Consider the following 21,269-nt stretch of genomic DNA (forward strand, 5'->3'; position numbering starts at 1 on the left):
TAGAAATTTCCACTTGGTCCATCATCTGCAACCGACTCCCCCTCTGAAGGTGTTTGGTGGCGGGCCTAAGGGCACGTTTCTATGCTGTACGACACTGTGACTGACTCTTTGTATTTGGCTTCCTACACTGTTCCAATCAAAGCTCAATGTGAACTCAAGGAACAGCATCTCATCCTCCAATCGAGCCTTGGGGCTCAGCAATTGATTTCACAATCTCAGTAATCAGCCGCTCCACTCAAGTTTATCACATTTCCAATATGCAGCTACTGATATTTCTCTTTCCATTCATCTTCTCCCATTTGTATCTCCTTCACACCCTCCCAGCCAATGCTTCAGTGGTTTACAGTGGTTGCTCTGCTCTCCACCTTTTACCGTCTGGCCTGATCTGGTGAATATTTTGCCCAGATCCTCCAACGCCTGTGAGGATGATAGATTCTGGCGGTGATCAGTGGAAATGAACCTAACTTGGGACAACCTGACCCTTCCAGGGCCGAAAGAGCTATTCCGCCGGTGGCCACATGGTGGCGCAGGCACGGAGCATGCGCGTGGCCGCGGGGCAGGCCGGGAGTTGTAGTTCGGAGGCGGCGGCGGGTATCCCGGGAGGCGGTGCGCGGTCGGCCGGCTCCAGGATGGCGCAGGGCTGTCGGATCGGGCCGTCCATCCTCAACAGTGACTTGTCCCGGCTGGGCGCCGAGTGTCGCCGCATGTTGAGCTGTGGGGCCGATTACCTGCACCTGGACGTGATGGACGGGTAAGGAGGGGTCTGTGGGCGGAGGCAGCGGCGAGCCGGGGCCTGTGGGGGTTGGAGTTGGTGGCGGACGGGGGACGTGGTGGCGGTGGGGGGCGGGGGTGTAGTGGGTGGTGTGGGGGTCCCTCGGATGGGACGGGACGGTGCGAGGTCCCTGGGGTGGGGAGGGGGGGGGGGTCCCCGGGGTGTGTAGTCTCTGGGTTGGTGGGGAGGGCGGGCGGGCAGGCAGGGAGGGAGGGGGTCCCTGAGATGATATGATGGAGAGGGGGTCCCTGAGATGATATGATGGGGAGGGGGTCCCTGAGATGATATGATGGGGAGGGGAGGGGGTGCCCGGGATGGGTAGTCCCTGGGTTGGTGGGGAGGGGGGGGTCCCTGGGATGGGATGGGATGGTATGGTATGATGGGGAGGGGGTCCCCGGGGTGGGTGGGGATGAGGGGGGTCTGCTGGGACACGAGGGGTGGGGAATATCCGTGGGGTGGGCAGGTCCCCGAGGGGGGCAGGGATGTGTGCTTGGGTCCCTGAGGTGGGCAGTGAGGGGAGGGGGGTGCAGTCTGTTGTTTGGATGGTAAGGGGTATGGGGGTTACAGGTTAGAGGGTGGGTTGACACTGTTTCTCCCTCCACACACACACTTCCCTGACTCTCTGCAGTGTTCTGTGTTTCTCATTCACCCCTCCAGATTTGGTCTTTGGGCATTATTGGTTTCAGTCACTCCACACATGTAAGCACCGCCCTTGTGTGTCAGTCCCGGAATTTCCAGTGGGAATTGCACATTCTCCACTGTGTCTTCCTTGCACCCCTTTCTCTTTTCCAGTGTTACTTTTCTATACCCAAACCCCCTGCCAAATTATATTCAGCCAACTCCACAGCACTAGTGAACCTTCCCAAAAGGGCATTGGTTCCAGCTCTGGCATGACTCTAACCTATTGAGATTCCACCTCCATGAGAAATGGTTCTAAAGACCTTCTTTCATGGCAATCACTCTACCCAGGCCGTTATCCGCACCCTCCTATCTGGTGATTACTGCCTTTGACATGCTATTTCTTAATCACTTTCCTAACTTTTTTTTGCTGCATCATTGGAACACAACCACTCCCTCTCCAGAATTTTCTGCAGTCAGTCAATGATATCCAGAGCCTGGGAGGCAGCAAACTATGATGGAATTACATCTGCCCTGGCATGCCTCTATTCATTAGATTAACTCAATTAACAGACCAAGCTTGCACTTGAAATAGAATAGTTTATTAATTACTGTTTTACTTACGCAAAGTTTCCCTGGATCTTTGCTTAAACCAAATGTTTGTTTAAACTGTTGACTGAACTGAGTGACTGGGTACACTGAAGCTGGTAGATATAAAAGTCTTTATTCATCATGACAAGCAGATATTCTCTTGGAGACTCTTTCAGTAGAATCTCCCTGAATTCAAAATACATCAAGTTTTTATATTTTAAGAACAAAGAGCATGTGATTCAATACAATTTTAATAGCACCAATGATATTGTTTACTTAGATATCTTGTCTGAAAAATAGTTACATATTTATAATGGGAGCACACTGTAACTGACAAGACACCCCTGAAGGTTCAAACACTTTTGCCATGACAAAGTAATTCACATGGATGTCCAAGAGCTCTGAGAACCCAGATGCCCAAAACTAGTGTTCTGAGGGCTGACTGTCTGGGTACATCCCAATTATTGATAGACAGCGTATACATGTCCATGTTTGATGTACTGAGTGGACAAAATCAGTCCGGTCTGGAAGCTTCCTTGAATTCAGTGACAATGGGGCAACGTAACTTAGCTGGTATCTGTTGCCTGGTTTGATGTAGGCCAATTAACATAGCCCCATTGTCTTATGTTTGGCTGATGCATATGAGAATCTTTCACGGCCTTGTGAGTTTGCAAACCACACCTCTTGAATAGCTTGTGCTCTGTCGACATTGCTGTTTGTTTACAAAGCTGTTCTTTTAATTTCAAACTGATGACTGCTTGCAGTTTACATTAGAACAGGTTTCTCTTGAAGACTGGATCGATTGTATTCATGCCTGCTAGCCACATAATTCCATAACTTCTGAATAACCCCTAACAAAACACACCTGGAGTCTGTTCTCCTTTTCTTCTCCCACCCTCTGTCTGCCCGGGTCCCTTTACCTCGCCTGTTTTAGTGTCATCTGCAAACTTACTATCCATCTCTTGTACATTCTCTTACAAATCATTGATATAGATGACAGATAGCTATGGGCGTAGCACCGACCCTTAAGGCACACCAATAGTCACGGGCCTCCAGTCTGAAAAAGAACCCTCCACTATCACCTTCTTGACTCCTACCACCAAGCCAGTTTTGTATCCTATTGGCTATCTCACACTGGATTCCATTTGATCTCATCTTCTGGACCAACCTCTGTGTGGGACACATGGTTAATGGTTTAGGCATGGTTTGCATGTGTTGTATGGTGACAGACATATACCTACAGGCACAGTATACCTGTATTATGTGGTGAAGGACTACCTGACAGGTCTGGATCTCATTCTTACAGTGACTGACCTGTAGCCATTCTGACCCCTGTGATAAAACAACAGAATATTTCCCACCAGTTCTAATACACCAGTGGTATTAGAGTCATGGTGATAACTTAATTACATAATTGAGCAAAGGATAAGAGACAAGCAATGAATGGATCTTTTGTGACTGGAGAGAAGTTTGCACTGGTTTCCACCTGGGGTTAATATTAAGACTGTTCTTGTTTTACTTGGCAGACCCTGGACTTGGGTGTAGGGAATACAGATTTGAAGGTTGAGCAAAGTACAACACTTGGCAGTAGAAAAGAAGTAAGCAGGATCATTTCAGAATTCATGGGGATGGGGACAAACTGATAAAATGGAGAAACAACATGGAGAATCAGTTTGATCTGATACCATTTCCATGGGGGTGGGGTGGGGGGGGTGCAAGGGCAGATGAAGCTGGGGTGAACATTTGCAGATCTTTGCAGTTTAACACTAAATCTTTACAACTCATTAGTTGGGTCTCAGTTGGATTATTTTGATGAATTCTGAGTGTTCCATTCCAAGGATATCAGGTCTTGGGGGTGCACAGGAGTTTGGCATCATGGTCGGTACAGACATCATGTCCTGAAGGGCCTGTTCCTGTGCTGTATGGTTTTACGTATTGGAATATTCTGGGTATGAGTCACCAGAAAGGTGTGAGGGGAGATCTGGAGGAGCACTTTTGGAGGAACCCTTGAGAACCTGTATGCTCTGAAAATGTGCTTAAAAACAGGAGATACTTGTAGAATTAATTGGCAAAAAGGCAGCAGCAAAATTGAGATTCCTTTTCCCCACTCAAAAAGGGAAGTTGGGGTGTGAAATGCACCACCCGATGGGCAGTGGATGCAGATTCCAGAGGAGGGGATGTGTGTTTGGAGGTCTGAATTGCAGAGCAGGAATGTGAGACCTGTTTGCATAGATCTGATTCTGAATGGCTTCCACGTATATTGTAATATTCTGATTCCAGTCAATGTCTTGATTCAAACTTTACATCTGAAGACTGTGTGCTCACTCCTCCAGCCACTTTGTGCCTAATATCACCTTCGGTCACCCTGTGGTGGAATGTCTTCGGAAGGAACTTGGACAAGAGCCCTTCTTTGGTAAGACTTGCAGCAGCAGTTTCTCTATGTGCAGTTGTGCAAGTGAAGTTATTGAAATGGTGGCACAGACAGAAGTGGTAATCTGTATCTTTATTGCAAGCAGTGGGTAGTGCAGCCCCACACTCTCAACTGATCAAGTTATTGTAAATTGTAGCCCTGTTTGTGATGTTTGGGGTGCTCAAAATCAAAGTCGAGTTTATTGTCATATGAACAGGTGCAATTAAGAACTTATTTGCAGTAGGATCACAGGCACATAGCATCAGTGAAACAACATTGACAAGAAAAACATAAATTAACAACATAAATCATACAAAAAGAACACAATTAGAACAAAAAATAGTCCATTGTAGTGCACAGTGGTTATAGTGTTGCTACACTGAGGTAGTGATTAGGGTTGTGCAGGTTGGTTCAAGAACCGAATGGTTGAAGGGAAGTAGCCGTTGAACCTGGTGGTGTGGGACTTCAGGCTTCTGTACTTCCTGCCCGATGGTGGCTGTGAGAAGATGGCATGGCCCGGATGGTGGGGATCTTTGATGATGGATGTTGCCTGCTTGAGCTAACACCTCCTGTAGATAATACTGATGGCGGGGGGGGATGTGCCCCTGATGTACTTGGCTGAGTTGACTGTTCTCTGCAGCTTTTTACGTTCCTGCGCATTCGAATTGCCATACCGGACCATGACGTAACCAGTCAGGATAACTTTCAACAGTACATCTGTAGAAGTTTGTTAGAGTGTTTGGTGACATGCCAAACTTCCTTAACCACCTAAGAAAGTAAAGATGCTAGTGTGCCTTCCTTGTGATTGCATCTATGTGCTGGGCCCAGGACAGGTCATCCAATATGTGGAGACAGCAGAATTTCACTCTGTAAAGATTAAGCTAATGGCTGAGCTGTGCCAGGAAGGCTGCTGAGAGCTGTGTGTTTTCTTTTTCTCCCAAGGATTGAATTTACCTTGACCTCTGCTGTTTTCCCAGCCATAATCTCTCCAGGCTTGGGCTAAACATTATTTACGGTGTAGCTCCTTGGAAACAACAAAGATGCTAAATTCAGAAACTCCCTCGGTGCATTTGGCTAAAATAAGTGCCCTTGATGAGAGCCAATAAAATAACAACTTCGCTGTGAGTTAAATATCATCTGCCCACTGAGAGCCCCGGGCTTGTTTATTCCTCCAATATTCAAGTAGTAGGAACTCTAAATACATTTCTCCACTTTAAGTGATAAATTTAGAAGAAATTATTTGCTCTTTGGCATTCAGGTTCAAGTCAATGTTTGAAAACAGCAACAATTACTTAATCTCTTAAAGTTAGTTGATGTCTTAGAATAAATTTAAAAGTTGCAATAAAGCTCAGGAAGCATGTTGTCTCTCACTTTAAGCATCATCAAATGCCCTTAGTGGAGCGTGTGGATGGACAGGCCAAGCTGTATGAGGAGGAAGGACTGTTGGAGCAGCTCAGCTGAATATTGGGAATACCAAAGCCTTTGTCTTGGTCCCTGTCACTCACTATTTCTCTTGTCAATAACTAGGTCGAGCAACAATGGTCAAAACAGACCCAGACCATTTGCAGCCTTGGTGTCATATCTGACCTCGACCTAAGCTGTAGACCATACATCCACACCAGTCTGACTGCATCCCTCACCCCAGCCTCAGCTGCTGACTGACATTGAGTCCCAGATAATGTCTTAATTTAAAAGATTTTCATCTTTGTTTCCCAATCAAGCCCTGATTTTCAAGCACCCCAACTCTGTAATCTGCTCCAACCCTGTGATTATCTCGCATACCCTCTCTTCTCCAGTTTTGGCCTCTTATCTGCCTCGTTGGCAGCTGTGCTTCAGCTATCAAGGACCTGAGCTCCAGAGTTCTCTACCGGATGTGCTCTGCCTCTTTCTGCTCTTAAGGCTCCTTGGAACCTACCTTTTTATTCCAGATTTAGGTTATTATCTTGTAAGCCTTGGTGTCAGTCTGAAGTGCTCCTGTGAAGTGTTTGGAATGTTTTACTATGTTAAAGGTTTTATATATATCATAGCATCACAGACAAGAGTTTCAGCAAGGTGGTCAGACCTGAGGTGCAGGCATTGGATAGTTGGCTGACCACCAGGAAAGGTAGACTGAGCAGGCAGGCAGCGTGGGATTCCCGTAGTCAATCCTCTCAGTAACAAGTATACCCCTTTGGGTACAGCTGGGGGGATGACCTGTCAGGGTACAGCAGCAGCCAGGTCACTGTGGTCGGCTCTGAGGCTCAGCAGGGCAGAGCAAAAGTGATAGGAGACTTGATAGTTCGGGGCACAGACGGGAGATTCTGTGGCCGTAAAAGAGATGCCAGGATGGTGTGATGCCTCCCTGGTGCCAGGATTGAGGATGTCTCGGAGTGGCTGCAGAACATTCTCAAGGAGGATGGTGAGCAGCCAGAGGTTGTGATGCATATTGGCACCAATGATAGAACATTACAGCACAATAATGGCCCTTCAGACCACGATATAGGTAGAAGGGGGGGAAGAGGTCCTGCGCAGTGAGTATAGGGAATTAGGAAAGAGGCTGAAAAGCAGGACCTCGAAGGTAGTAATTTCTGGATTACTCCTGGTGCCACATACTAGTCAGGGCAGGAATAGAGAGAGAGAACAGATGAATGTGTGGCTGAGGGGGCAGGGTTTTAGGTTCTTAGAACCTCTTCTGGGGCAGTGGTGACCTGTGCAAGAAGGAGATTTGCACCTTAACTAGAGGGGAACCAATATCTTGGTCAGGAGGTTCACTAGTGTTACTTGGGAGGGTTTAAACTAGTTTGTCAGGGAGATGGGAACCAGAGCACCAGGTCAGAAAGTGGGGGGATTGAGAGGAAGGTGGATGTCATGACCAGTAAGTCTGTAAGGAAGGACAGGCAGGAGCAAGGTAATAGACCTGATGGGATGGATGGGTTGAAGTGTGTTTATTTTAATGCTAGGAGTATTAAAACAACAGGGTTGTCGTTGTGGGTGACTTCAACTTCTCCTACATAGACTGGGACCTCCTTTGTGCAAGAGGGTTAGATGGGGCAGAATTTATTAGTTGCATCGAGGAGGGTTTCTTAAATCAGTATGTAGATGGTCCACTGAGAAGAGGTAGTATCTCATGAGTACTGAACCTGGTATTTGGAAATGAGCTTGGGCAGGTGGCTGGCCTTTCAGTGGGAGAACCTTTAGGAATCAGTGACCACAGCTCCTTAAGTTTTAAGATGGCTATAAATAAGGTTAAGTGTGGAACTTGCGGGAGATTATTAAATTGGAGCAGGGCAAATTACGAGAGTGTTAGGCAGGAACTGGGGAGAGTTAATTGGGAGCAACTGTTTTTGGGCAAGTCCACATCTGACATGTGGAGGGTGCTTAAAGACCAACTGCACAGAGTACAGGACAGGTGTGTTCCAATAAGAAGGATGGCAAGGTATGGGGACCTTGGATGACAAGAGAGGAGGTGAATTTAGGAAAATTCAAGAGGGAAAAAGAAGCATGTGTAAGGTTTAGGAAGCTGGGATCAAACAGAGCCCTTTAGAATAAAGAAGCCAGAAAATAACACAAGAAGGGAATTAGGAGAGCTGGGGCGGGGGGGGGCCTGAAAAGTCCTTGGCAAGTAGGATTAAAGAGAATCCCAAGGCATTCTATACATACATCAAAAGCAAGAAGATAACTGAAGAGAAGGTAGGACCACTCAAGGATAAAGGAGGGAACATGTGCTTGGAGGTGGAGGATGTGAGTAAGGTCCTAAATGAGTACCCTGTGTCGATATTTGCCAAGGAGAAGGACGTGGAGGATAATGAGATCAGTGTGGAACGTGGCAGTATGCTGGGGCATTTTGAGATAAAGAGGTGGTATCTCATGAAGAACACTAAGGTGGATAAGTCCCCAGGGCCTGATGGGATTTACTCCAGGTTATTGAGAGGCAAGAGATGAGATTGCTGGGGCCTTGACCAAGATCTTTGTGTCTTCTCTAGCTACTTGCAAGATCCCGGAGGACTGAGGAGTAGCTAATGTTCTGTTATTCAGGAAGGGAAATAGGGATAATCCTGGAAACTATAGACCAGTGAGTCTCATGTCAGTGGTAGGGAAGCTATTGGAGAGGATTCTCAGCGATAGAATTTATGAGCATTTGGGAAAACCATGGTCTAATTAGGGGCAATCAGCATGGCTTTGTGCGGGGCAAGTCATGTCTTTGTAACTTGACTGAGTTTTTAGAGAAGGTGATGAAGGTGATCGAAGGTAGAGCTGTGGATATTGTCTGCGTGGATTTTAGTAAGATGTTTGACAAGGTCCCTCATGGTAGGCTCATACAGAAGATTAAGATGCATGGCATCCATAGTGACTGAGCCTTTTGGATTCAGAATTGGCTTGCCCATAGAAGACAGAGTAGTGGTCAATGGGACTTGTTCTGGCTGGAAATCCGTGACTAGTGGTGTTCTGCAGGGATCCATATTGGGACCTCTGTTTGTGATATATATGGCAGATGATATGAAGATTGGTGTTGTGGATAGTGTAGAATACTGCCAAGGGATACAGCAGGATATGGATCAATTGCAGATATGGGTGGAGAAATGGCAGATCGAGTTTATTCTGGCCAAATGTGAGATGTTGCACTTTGGGAGATGAAATGTAAAGGGACAGTACACAATGGCAGGACCCTTTGTGTTGAAGTACAGAGGGATCTTGGGGTCTAAGTCCATAACTCCCTGAAAGTGGCTGCACAGATTGATAGGGTGGTTAAAAAAAGAGTATGGCATGCCTGCCTTTATTAGTCGAAGAAGTGAGTTCAAGAGTCGGGAAGTTATGTTGCTGCTTTATAAAACTCTAGTTAGGCTGCATCTGGAGTATTGCATTCAGTTCTGGTCGCCCCATTATAGGAAGGATGTGGAAGCTTTGGCGAGGGTTCATAGAAAACATAGAAAACCTACAGTACAATTCAGGCCCTTCGGCCCACAAAACTGTACCTTAGAGACCCATAGCCCTCTATTTTTCTCAGCTCCATGTACCTATCCAAAAGTCTCTTAAAAGACCCTATCGTATCCGCCTCCACCACAGTTGCCGGTAGCCCATTCACGCACTCACCACTGTCTGAGTAAAAAAACTTAACCCTGACATCTCCCCTCTTCCTATTGCCCAGCACGTTAAACCTCTGTCCTCTTGTGGCAACCATTTCAGCCCTGGGAAAAAGCCTCTGACTACCTACCCGATCAACGCCTCTCACCATCTTATACCTCTATCAGGTCCCCCCTCATCCTCTGTCGCTCCAAGGAGAAAAGGCCGAGTTCCCTCAACCTGCTTTCATAAGGCATGCTCTGCAATCCAGGCAGCATCCATGTAAATCTCCTCTGCACCCTTTCTATGGCTTCCACATCTTTCCTGTAGTGAGGTGACCAGAACTGAGCACAGTACTCCAAGTGGGGTCTGATCAGGGTCCTATATAGCTGCAACATTATCTCCCAGCTCCTAAATTCAATTCCACAATTGATGAAGGACAATACACCATATGCCTTCTTAACCACAGAGTCAACCTGCGCAGCCGCTTTGAGCGTCCTATGGACTCAGACCCCAAGATCCCTCTGATCCTCCACACTGCCTAGAGTCCTACCATCAATACTATACTCTGCCATCATATTTGACCTACCAAAATGAACCACTTCACACTTATCTGGGTTGAACTCCATCTGCCACTTCTCAGCCCAACTTTGCATCCTATCTATGTCCCTCTGTAACCTCTGACAGCCCTCCAAACTATCCACAACACCCCCAACCTTCGTGTCATCGCAAACTTATTAACCCACCCCTCTACTTCCTCATCCAGGTCATTTATAAAAATCACAAAGAGTAAGGGTCCCAGAACAGATCCCTGAGGTACACTGCTGGTCACTGATCTCCATGCAGAATATGACCCTTCAACAACCACTCTTTGCCTTCTGTGGGTCAGCCAGTTCTGGATCCACAATGCAATGTCCGCTTGGATCCCATGCCTCCTTACTTTCTCAATAAGCCTTGCATGGAGTACCTTATTAAATGCCTTTCTGAAATCCATCTACTGCTCCCCCTTCATCGATGTGTTTAGTCATATCCTCAAAAAATTCAATCAGGCTCATAAGGCAGGACCTGCCCTTAACAAAGCCATGCTGACTATTCCTAATCATATTATACCCCCTCCAAATATTCATAAATCCTGCCTCTCAGGATCTTCTCCATCAGTTTACCAACCACTGAAGTAAGACTCACTGGTCTATAATTTCCTGGGCTATCTCTACTCCCTTTCTTGAATAAAGGAACAACATCTGCAACCCTCCAATCTTCCGGAACCTCTCCTGTCTCCATTGATGATGCAAAGTTCATCGTCAGAGGCTCCACAATCTCCTCCCCTCGCCTCCCACAGCAGCCTGGGGTACATCTCATCCGGTCCCGGTGACTTATCCAACTTGATACTTTCCAAAAGTTCCAGCACCTCCTCTTTCTTAATATCTACATGCTCAAGCTTTTCAGCCCGTTGCAAGTCCTCACTACAATCACCGAAATCTTTTTCCGTAGTGAATACTGATGTAAACTATTCATTAAGTACCTCTGCTATTTCTTCCGGATCCATACACACTTTCTCACTGTTGCACTTGATAGGTCCTATTCTTTCGCATCTGATCCTCTTGCTCTTCACATACTTGTAGAATGCCTTGGGGTTTTCTTTAATCCTGCCTGCCAAGGCTTTCTTGTGTCCCCTTCTGGCTCTCCTAATTTCCTCCTTAAACTCCTTCCTGTTAGCATTATACTCTTCCAGATCTCTGAACCTTTTGTTCAGAAGAGGTTTATCAGGATGCTGCCTGGATTAGCGGGCATGTGCTATAGGGAGAGGTTGGACAAATTTGTTGTTTACACTGGAGCAGCAGAGGCTGAGGGAAACCTGATAGAAGTTTATAAGATTATGAGAGGCATAGATAGAGTAGATAGCTGGTATCTTTTTCCCAGGGTTGAAATGTCTAATTCTAGAGAGCGTGCAATTAAGGTGAGAGGGAGTAAATTCAAAGGAGATGTGCGGGGCAAGTTTTTTTTAGAGTGGTGAGTGCCTGGAAATAGCTGCCAAGGATGGTGGTGGAGGCAGGTACAATCGAGGTGCTTAAGAGGCTTTTGAATAGGGTCATGAATGTGCAGAAAATGGAGGGATATGGACATTGTGTAGGCAAAAGGGATTAGTTTTGTTAGGCGTTTAATTAGTTTGGCACAACATTGTGGGCCGAAGGGGCTGTTCCTGTGCTGTGCTGTGTTCTATAAATGGATGTTGTTGATAATTGCATTCCTCTTATCCCCTGATAAGCTCCTTAGCTTCTGGAAGTTAAAGCTGGATGGTGATTGGAACATTTCAAGCTATCTGCCTGTGTGTAACATTCCAGTAAGGGTGAGCAGTTGTGCATGGGCTTTGGGCACCATATCCATAGTAACATGTATCATGTTGAAAATGGCAGCAATGTGGCACAGAGTGTGGAAAATCAATAACTTGCACCCTTGTCTCTAATTGAAGCAAAGATGAAGAAAGGTAAAGATTCTTTAGCCTTTCAATACTTGACCCTCTGCCTCTGGACTCGGCATGGCTGAGGGATAATGACAGTAATTCTGACTTAATGCAGAACTGAGGTTTAAAACTGTCATTGGCAGCTGTGCCTTTAGTTATCTAGGCCTCATGCTCTCAGTATCTCTCACTTCCTTTAAGACTCCCCTTAAAACCCAGCTGTGACTGTGTATGTGGGGGGTGTCTGTATTGAGTGAATAAGTCTTATGGACTTTTAAAGTAATAAGTTAACAGTTGTGGTTGTAAAGCGAAAATAGTGCTCATCATTTGCAGAGCAGTTGTTATCTTTATTTGCAGGACCTGAGTTTTGTAGATCTAGTCTTTATAAACACTAGTGGTGATAACTATTTTTTCCAGAAGTGTTGCCTGTTACTGTTTGTTTTCCAGACATGCACATGATGGTCTCAAAGCCGGAGCAGTGGGTGAAGCCAATGGCAGTAGCTGGAGCAAATCAGTACACATTCCACCTGGAAGCTACAAATAACCCAGGTCCGCTCATCAAAGACATAAGAGAAAACTGTATGAAGGTAAGATGAAAATGTGCAGAGTTGTGTGCATCAGATCTATAAATCACTGTTCTTCAGAGTATTTCATTTATGTGGATAGTGTGCAAAACTAGCATCTAGGTTCTCTAACTGTGGAATAACAGCTGTGAATAAAGTCCTGGACTGTATCCTTCCCAGCCTGGGTCATGTATCATGAGAGAATTTTGAGCTGTGCCAGAGTGTAGGTATAGTACTGGTGGAGACAGGTATGCCATCATAATACAGGTACGGCACAGGAGGGGACAAGTCCGTCACCATAACAGGTACAGTACTTGTGGGGTACAGATCTGTCGCAATGTAATGTAGTTACAGTGCTGGTAAAATAGGTTTTGAAGTATGTTGGGAGCAATTTGCTGAGATAAGTTGAATGCATTACGTGATAATGAAAGTAATTTTGTCTTCTGTGGAGATCAGTAGAGCACAGCCGGCAGCCAATTCCATTCAATCCATGTGATCTGATTAAAACAAACCTGGGCTTAGATTCAAAGCTATGTTCTCAACTCATCACATCACAATCTTTGTCATCGATAGATTTGAATATATGCTCTTCTATTGTGTTATCAAACTCATTTAACACAGTGAATAATTGAGGCCACAGCACAGATCCTTAAACTTTTCCTTCCAACTTGTGATGCCATCACTCCTATTCTCTGCTTTCCTCTGCCTAACTGTGTCAATACAGTGACTTCATTTATGTGAACTTTAATTGTAACCAGGAGCTTTAGTTTTAAGCCTCCTTTCCAGAACCTTATTAAATGCTTTCTGAAAGTCCATGCAAACTAATACCATAGATACTCCCCCAATCTCTACTGTAGGCACTTCCTCAAAAAAAAAACAGACTACATTATTGCATTGTGATTTGTTCTTTGCTGATGCATGTTGACTCATCAGCACAGCTTTCTTTGTGCTCATAGATATTCAGTCCTTAATTTCAATACCTATTGCGCAACATGACCAAGAAAAACGAGAGCGATGAATCAGGAGGGTTGGGGCCAATCTGCCCAGCATCAGTTGTGGGAAGTTAATAAAGGATAAAATGAACCTTTCAATTGTAAAAGGATGGTCTTGTCAGGAAAACCTAGGTGGACCTGTTAAAGGCAAATCACATTTGGCCAGTTTGACAGAATTCTTTGAGGGACACACAGGTGGATGAGAACAGGGTAGTAAATGTGTATATTGACTTATAGAATGCATCTGACAAAATGCCACACATAGGTTTAACCCAATTTGTATTCTGAACACTAATTAGATTATCACTTACTGGATCATACTCCACTTGTCCTTTTTCATTTCTGAGAACCAGATCCAGTACTGCTTCCTTCTCTCATATTGATAAAGAAAGTTCCCCCATGTAATTAAGAAATTCTCCTCTCCTTACACTTGGCACCATCTCCCCCAGTCTATGTTTGGGTAATTACTGCTCTGCTTTGGGATTTCTGAACATGTTTTCCCATTCTTGGAATTGTGTAACAAGATTCAGAGTCAGAGTTACACAGCATGGATGCAGGCCCTTCAGGGCAACTCCTCTACGCTGGCCCAGATGTCAGTCTATGTTAATCCCACTTTTCTGTGTTTGGCCCAGATCCCTCAACAGCTTTTATATCCATGTACCAGTCCAAATGTCTTTTAAACATTGTAATTGTACCTAAGAGAAACAATGGACTGCAGCTGCTGGAATATAGATGAAAAACACAGATCCTGGAGTAACTCAGTTAACGTTAACTAACAGAGATGTGGACCGCCTGCTTTTCTCCACGGATGCTGCCTGGCCTGCTGAGTTCCTCCAGCATCATCGTATTTTTCATCATTGTAATTGTACCTACCTCTACCACCTAATCTGGTGGTTTTTCTATATACCCACCATGCTCTCTGTGGAAAAACTTGCCCCTCTGATCCCCTTGAGATATTCTCCTCTCCTTAAACCTATGCCTTCTAGTTTTAGATTCCCCTACCTTGGGAAAAAGACTGTGACCATCCACCTTATCTACGTCCTTTATTTTATGAAGCTCTACAAGGCCACCCCTTAGCGTCCTTCACTCCAGGGAAAATAGTCCCAGCCTCTCCAGTGTCTCCTTATAATTCCGACACTCCAGTCCAGCAACATCCTTGTGATCCTTTACTGCACCTTCTCTAGCTTAATCACATCCTTCCTGTAGTATGGCGACTGGTACTGCACACAGTGCTCTGAGTGTGGCCTAACCGATGACTTCTACAACTGTAATGTGATGTCCCTGTGTGTAAAAACAAAAAATCCTGGCAAAGTACAGTCTTCCCTCTATGCAAAAATAGGAAGTTTTGAAGAGACTGGTCTACTGGTCTTTCTATTAGAAACTGTAACAGTGTCCTTAATTAGTAGTCCCCTTCCCCTTTTCATTCTCTATTATTCTGAATATTTGTTTACTGAAATAATGGGGCAAATCTTCTGTTGTCCAGCCATTGGTGGTCACCTTGCAGACTTTAGCTGGGAGGCATGGTGTTGTACCTCTTGGAGCTCCTAGCCAGCTGTGCTGTCAGAAGGGCTTTGACAACTGGTAGGATCACTGCCAAAGCATTCACAAAGAGTGCAAACTCTCAGGATCTGTTAAATGTTTTAAGAAATGTTACCATTCAAAAAAAATGGTTAAACGTCTAAAAGCACATTGAAAAACAATCAGGTAAACAGCCTTACTTTTGCCTGGCAACTGACTTCAATCACCTAATGAAAAGTGACAGGCTGCAGGTACGTGTTGCTACACAGGATATTGATGTGATTGCACAAGCAAGTATGTTCAATGAAGGCCAAGGAATAGCTTTCAGTGAGGTGGATTGCTCAAGTTTCTGGCAGATATGCCAAGTATTCATCCCACTGAGTCCCCCTCCCCTTCCCCCACTGTTCCCACTGCTCGCCATCCCTCATACCTGGTTCCACTTATCACCTTCTTTATCATATTCCATCATCTGCAGAGATTCCATCCCTTTATTGTCCTTTATAAGTTGAAGTCAAGTTTATTGTTGTATGCACAAGTGTGTCCACAGGTGCAATGAAAAATTTGCTTGCAGCAGCATCACAGGCACATAGCATCAGATAAGCAGCATTCACAAGAAATCATTTCCCAGCCTTATCTCCACCCCTCCCTGACTCCAGGTGGAGTCACCATCCACCCCTCCACTCTTCCCTCCTCCACCCCATCTCCTCCTCCATCTGACTCTATCTGCCCATTAACCCCTCCTCACCTGGATCCATCTATCACCTGGCAGCTCCTGTCTCACCACTGGCTCTCTCCCCTCTATACTCCTGAGTCCTGATGCAGGGTCTCGACCTGAAGTGTTGACTATCCCTCGCCCTCCACAGACGCTGCCTGACCTACTGAGTTCCTCCAGCAGCATGTTTGTTGCTTCATGTTCCAGCATCTGCAGTCTCATGGGTCTGCTGGGTATTGGCTGTAGCATAACCTTCTGGTCAGCTGGGCAACAGCCTGGGACGACTCCTTACTGCCAACCTCCACGGGTCTCCTGCTGACACTGGGGAATTCCAGATGTGGCCTTCCCTTCTGTTGCCTTAGATCTGGGCTACCTACAGCGGGCATCTCAAGGCAACGGTTAAAAAAAACCCACAACACCCTCCAAATCCACTGGAAGAATAAGCAAACCTATGTCAGCATCCTCTCCCAGGCCAATGTCCCCAGCATCGAAGGTGTCGTTACTCTCACTTCGCTACCTTTGGATGCCCAACACCGGATGCCCCTTTCATGGGAGGAGATTACCAGGAGGACAGAGGAAAAGATCCACTGACTCCTGGGAACCTCTGGCCTATTGCCACTAACTGGAGGGGTGTAGGGGATGGTATTGAGAACCTTGAGTCCATGCACTGGGAGCGCACAGGAGTCCCGTGTAAGTGGTGAAAGGAGCAGACCTCACCACCTGCCCAACCTATCAGCCACCATCCTTCCCCATCCAGGGAAGACTCTGTGGTTTCCACCTTGACTTCATCGGCCACCCCGGAACTCACAGAACCAGAGTGGAAGGGAGTCATCCTTGATCCCGAGGGGATGCCTGACAAGAGTAACAACTTAGGAATTTCCCAGTCGGGCACACCTGTCGGAGATCTGGATGGACGATCCATCCTATTAATCGTGGACTTGGAATCATAGAAGCCTACAGCATAGAACTGGCCCTTTTGGCCCACCTTGTCCATGCCAACAGTGTTGCCTATCTACGCTAATCTCATTTGCCTGCATTACACCAGTATCCCTCTACTCCTTTCTTATCCAAGTGCCTGTCCAAATGCCTTTAGAATGTTGCAGTTGTATCTGTCTTTACCACCAACTGTAGCAGCTTATTACAGATAACTGCCACCCTCTGTGTGGAAAAACTTGCCCCTCAGATCTCCTTTAAGTTTCTCCCCTCTCACCTTAAACCTGTGGCCTCTAGTTCTAGACTCCCCTTCCCTGGGAAAAAATGACTAGGACTATCTATGTCCATCATAATTTTATAAACCTCTATAAGGTCACCCCTTAGGCTTCTACGTTTCAGTGAGAACAAACTCAGCCTTTCCACTCCCTCCTTGTAACTACAGCCCTCCATTCCACAACATCCTGGGAATATCTTCTGCACTTTCTATTGCTATCACATCCTTTCCTGCAGTGTGGTGATCAGAACTGTACACAATACTCGAAGTGCTGTCTAACCAATGTTTTATACAACTGCAACATGACATCTTGACTGTTGTACTCAGTGCCACGGCCCATGAAGGCTAACATACCAAATACTGTTTCACTACCATATCCACCTGTGAGCTGTGGACTTGCACCTCAAGGTCTCTCTGTACATCAACGATCCTAAGGTCCCCTGCCATTTACTCTATATGTCCTCACCAGAATTTGACTTCCTAAAGTGTATCACTTCGCACTTGGATTAAATTCACCTGCCACCGCTCTGCCCAACTTTCCAGCTGATCTATGTCCCACTATATCCTTAGACAACCTTCTTTGCAATCTACCACTCCACCAATTTTTGTGTCGCCTGCAAACATACTAATCAGGTCATCTACAGTATATTCTCATCCAAGTGGTTTATGTACATTACAAATAAAGGTCCCCGCACTGATCCCTGTGGTACACTACCTGTTAGATTTCCAGTCAGTAGACACCCATCCACTACTACCCTCTGCCTCCTACCGCTAAGCCAATTTTGCCAGTGCACCTTGGTTCTCTTGTGCCTGGACCAGCCTACTATGTGAGATTTTGTCAAAAGTCTTACTCAAGTCCATGTAAGCCACGTCTACGGCTCTGTCTTCATCAAATTTCTTAGTTCCTGGGAAAAAACTGATCAGATTTGAGGGACGTTATCTCCCCTGCACAAAACCATACTGACTCCTCCTAATCAATCCCTGACTTTCCAAGTGACCTTAAATGCTGTCCCTCAGAATCTTCTCCAACTACTTCCCTACCACTGACGCAAAGCTCACCAGCTGTAGTTTTCCAGGCTTATCCCTACTGACCTTGTTGAACAAGGGGACAACATTACCTATCCTCCAGTCTCCTGGTACCTCACCTGTGGCTAACAAAGATGCAGAAATCTCCATTAGAGCCCCAGCAATCTCCTCCCTTGCTTCCCTTAGCATTCCGGGATAGATCTCATCCAGCCCTGGGGATTTATCAACCCTAATGTGCTCCAATATTTCTAACACTTCCTCTTTCCTGACATAGATGTGCTCCAGAATATCAGTGTACACCTCCCTTAACTCTCCATCCTCCATATCCTTCTCCCTGGTGAATATATATGGACTTGTTGAACAATATCCCATTATTAGTGCAACCATATCAAAATCACAAGTAGCAGCATGTATCTGCAGCTCATCAACGTTATATTTGCAGGCACTGTTTTCCTCAATGTGGTCCTTCTAATTGAAAGTCAAAAATTGTAGATACTAAATCTGAAATAAAAGCAGAAATGCTGAAAATGTCCAGTAAGTTGAGCAGCATCTGTGGAAAATGAAATGGAGTTAACGTTTCAGATCAAAGACCCTTCATCAGAACTGGGAAGGAGAAAATAAGTTGGCATTAAGTTGCAGAGCAGGTGGGGAGGGGTGGATAGGACAAAGGGAATATCTGATGGGTGAAACCAGGGTTGTCGAGGGATAAAACAGAGGTTATCTGTTAAGGAGAGTAGTTGAAGAGAAAATGAGGAAACAGCTATGAAATGAGGTTAGTGAGAATATAAATGAAGGAAGATAAACAGAGGGGTCTAGGAGTACGTGTACATGGTTCCCTGAAAGCGGCATGGTGAAGACAGGGTGGTGAAGAAGGCTTTTGGCCCTCTGGCCTTCATCAGTCAGGGCATTGAGTATAGAAGTTGGGATGTTATGTTGCAGTCGTACAAGACGTTGGTGAGGCCGCATTGGAATATTGTGTTCAGTTTGGTCACCCTGCTATAGGAAAGATGCCATTAAGCTGGAAAGAGTGAAGAGGAGGTTTACAAGGATGTTTGCTGGGACTTGAGGGACTGAATTATGGAGGGAGGTTGAGCAGGTTGGGACTTTTTTCAGAGAATGAGGGGTGATCTTAGAGGTGTATAAAATCATGAGGGGCGTAGATAAGATGAATGCACACAGTCTTGTTCCCAGAGTTAGGGAATCAAGAACTAGAAAGCACAGGTTTAAGGGGAGAGATTTAATAGGAAACCTGAGGGGCAACTTTTTTTATCCAGAGATGTGGTCAGTATATGGAATGAGCTGCCAGAGGAAAGGTTGAGATGGGTACAATAACAACGTTTAAAAGGTAATTGGACAGGTACATGGATAGGAAAGGTTTAGAGGGATATGTGCCAAATGTGTGCAAATGGGGATAGTTTAGATGTTGTATCTTGGTCGGCATGGACTAGTGGGCTGAAGGGCTTGTTTCCATGCTATGTCACTCTGAGACTCTAAAAGCTGCAAAATGCAGTATCACTGGTAGAATGACTTGCAGCTCTGGTAGACAAGAAGCTAGTTACCTGAAGTTGGACAATTTGATGGAAGAACAGCACCTCATCTTCTGTCCATGGCACATTCCAGCCTTCCAACCCCAACACTGAATTCTGCAACATAAGGTAACCGCTTTCTCTGTCTGCATCAGAAGTGGCTGCTTTTGCTGTAAGTCACCCACATGTGATATTGGCTCAATTTCTCTCTCTCCATTAGCACAGCCTGACCTGTTGGGCATGTCCTCACAGCCCTGCAGTTTGCAACTTGTACTTTAATTGTATTTTCTCTCCCTGTCCTTGCTTTGGTTTAGTTTTCTCTCTCTGACTACCTGCCTTAACCCATTGACTAGATGACCACTGCAGCCTGCCCCCCACCGCAACCCTGGTGTCACACTATCACGGATATCCCCTTTGTCCGATCCATCCCTCCCCCACCCTGTCTGCAACTTAAAGCAAATTACTTTTCTCTCTTTCCAAGTTCTGACAGTCGTTAACCTGAAACATTACTCTGTTTCTCTTGTCTGACCTGCTGAGTAGTTTCATCAATTTCTGTCTTTGGTCCCTTTAATTAGTAGACTGTTTGTAATTTGATTGCCCTTCGTGTGTCTCTCTCTGTCAGCAAGAAGATTGGTATTGGATCTGTCCAGGTGCAGCTGGGACCATTTTTGCAAGTGCCCTTGCCCCAGAACAGACCCTGTTACTCCACAGCTTCTCCAGCAGTGCACAGACCTGCAGACTCTCACTGTTTCTACGATCATCAGCACCTGGGAAACAAACCTGACATTACTAACTTAATCTTGTCCTTTGCTTCTGAAATTCTGTCTACAGGGTGACCTCCACACTTTTCCAATCTATGTTATTATTTTCAACCTGGACCATGAATTCTGGCTGTTCCCCAACTGTCACGAAGAACACTGTGCACCCGCTCAGTTATATCCATTACTTTGGAGGCAACACGCCATTTGGGAGTCACGTGGGAGTTAAGTGAGTTGGTTAACTGTTAGCATAAATATGATGCGTCTGAGTATTAATTCTTGGCTTATACTGGAATCTCCCACTGCTCAGTAAATATGTCCAGTCCAAGTTGAAGCCACACCTTTCATCAATTATTTCCAGACCCTTTGGATGTTTTATGTGTGAGTTCTCAACCACTAGATTCCTTTTGCTTGCAAAACCAAAACAGGACTCGGCCACCTGTTGCTGGGTGAATGAGCTGCCCAGACTGTGTTGGATGTTTAACCGCTTGCTCTCCGAGTACATAGTTACTGTCAGTGAGGTTTGCTTTGGTAATTTCACAGGGAAGTTCTATTGAAATACAGGTGGTTTAAATATTTTCAACATCAAAAAATGTGCTTGAGGTAGTTATTGCTGCTTCAGACCAGAAATGAAGGAGCAATTGCCATTGGTGTTGTGGAGACTGCTTGATGTAAGGGGTCATACAGTATGGAAAGAGGTCCTTCGGCCTAACTGGTCCATGCCGACCAAGATGTCCATCTAAGTCTAGTCCCATTTGCCTGCATTTGGCCCATATCCCTCTAAACCTCTCCTATCTGTGTACCTGTCCAAGTGTCTTTTAAATGTGTTAATGTACCTGCCTCAACCACTTCCTCTGGCAGCTCATTACATATACTGACCACCCTCTGGGTGAAAAGTTGCCTCTCAAGTTCCGATTAAATCTCTCCCCCCTCACCTTAAACCATTATCCTCTAGTTCTTGATTTCCCAATCCTGGAAATAGACTGTGCACATTGACCCTATCTATGCCCCTCATGAATTTATACACAGAGGTAGTATTAGTAAAATGGCAGAAATATTTTTTTTCATTGTTTACCAG

The 21,269-nt window shown here is 45.5% G+C and overlaps 1 protein-coding gene across 1 annotated transcript in view; it reads left to right on the forward strand.

The window, feature by feature from the left end:
• The first annotated feature begins 567 nt into the window (after positions 1-567).
• rpe (ribulose-5-phosphate-3-epimerase) overlaps positions 568-21,269 on the forward strand; it is a 68,126-nt gene continuing 47,424 nt past the window's right edge. The window contains exons 1-3 of the mRNA XM_052016287.1: positions 568-751; positions 4,315-4,394; positions 12,337-12,476. Of these exons, the coding sequence (XP_051872247.1) occupies positions 630-751; positions 4,315-4,394; positions 12,337-12,476 (342 nt within the window). The 5' untranslated portion in view covers positions 568-629. The remainder of the gene's footprint in view (positions 752-4,314; positions 4,395-12,336; positions 12,477-21,269) is intronic.

Source organism: Pristis pectinata, chromosome 1 (genome assembly GCF_009764475.1).
Source record: "Pristis pectinata isolate sPriPec2 chromosome 1, sPriPec2.1.pri, whole genome shotgun sequence".
In the NCBI taxonomy this organism is placed as follows: Eukaryota; Metazoa; Chordata; class Chondrichthyes; order Rhinopristiformes; family Pristidae; genus Pristis; species Pristis pectinata.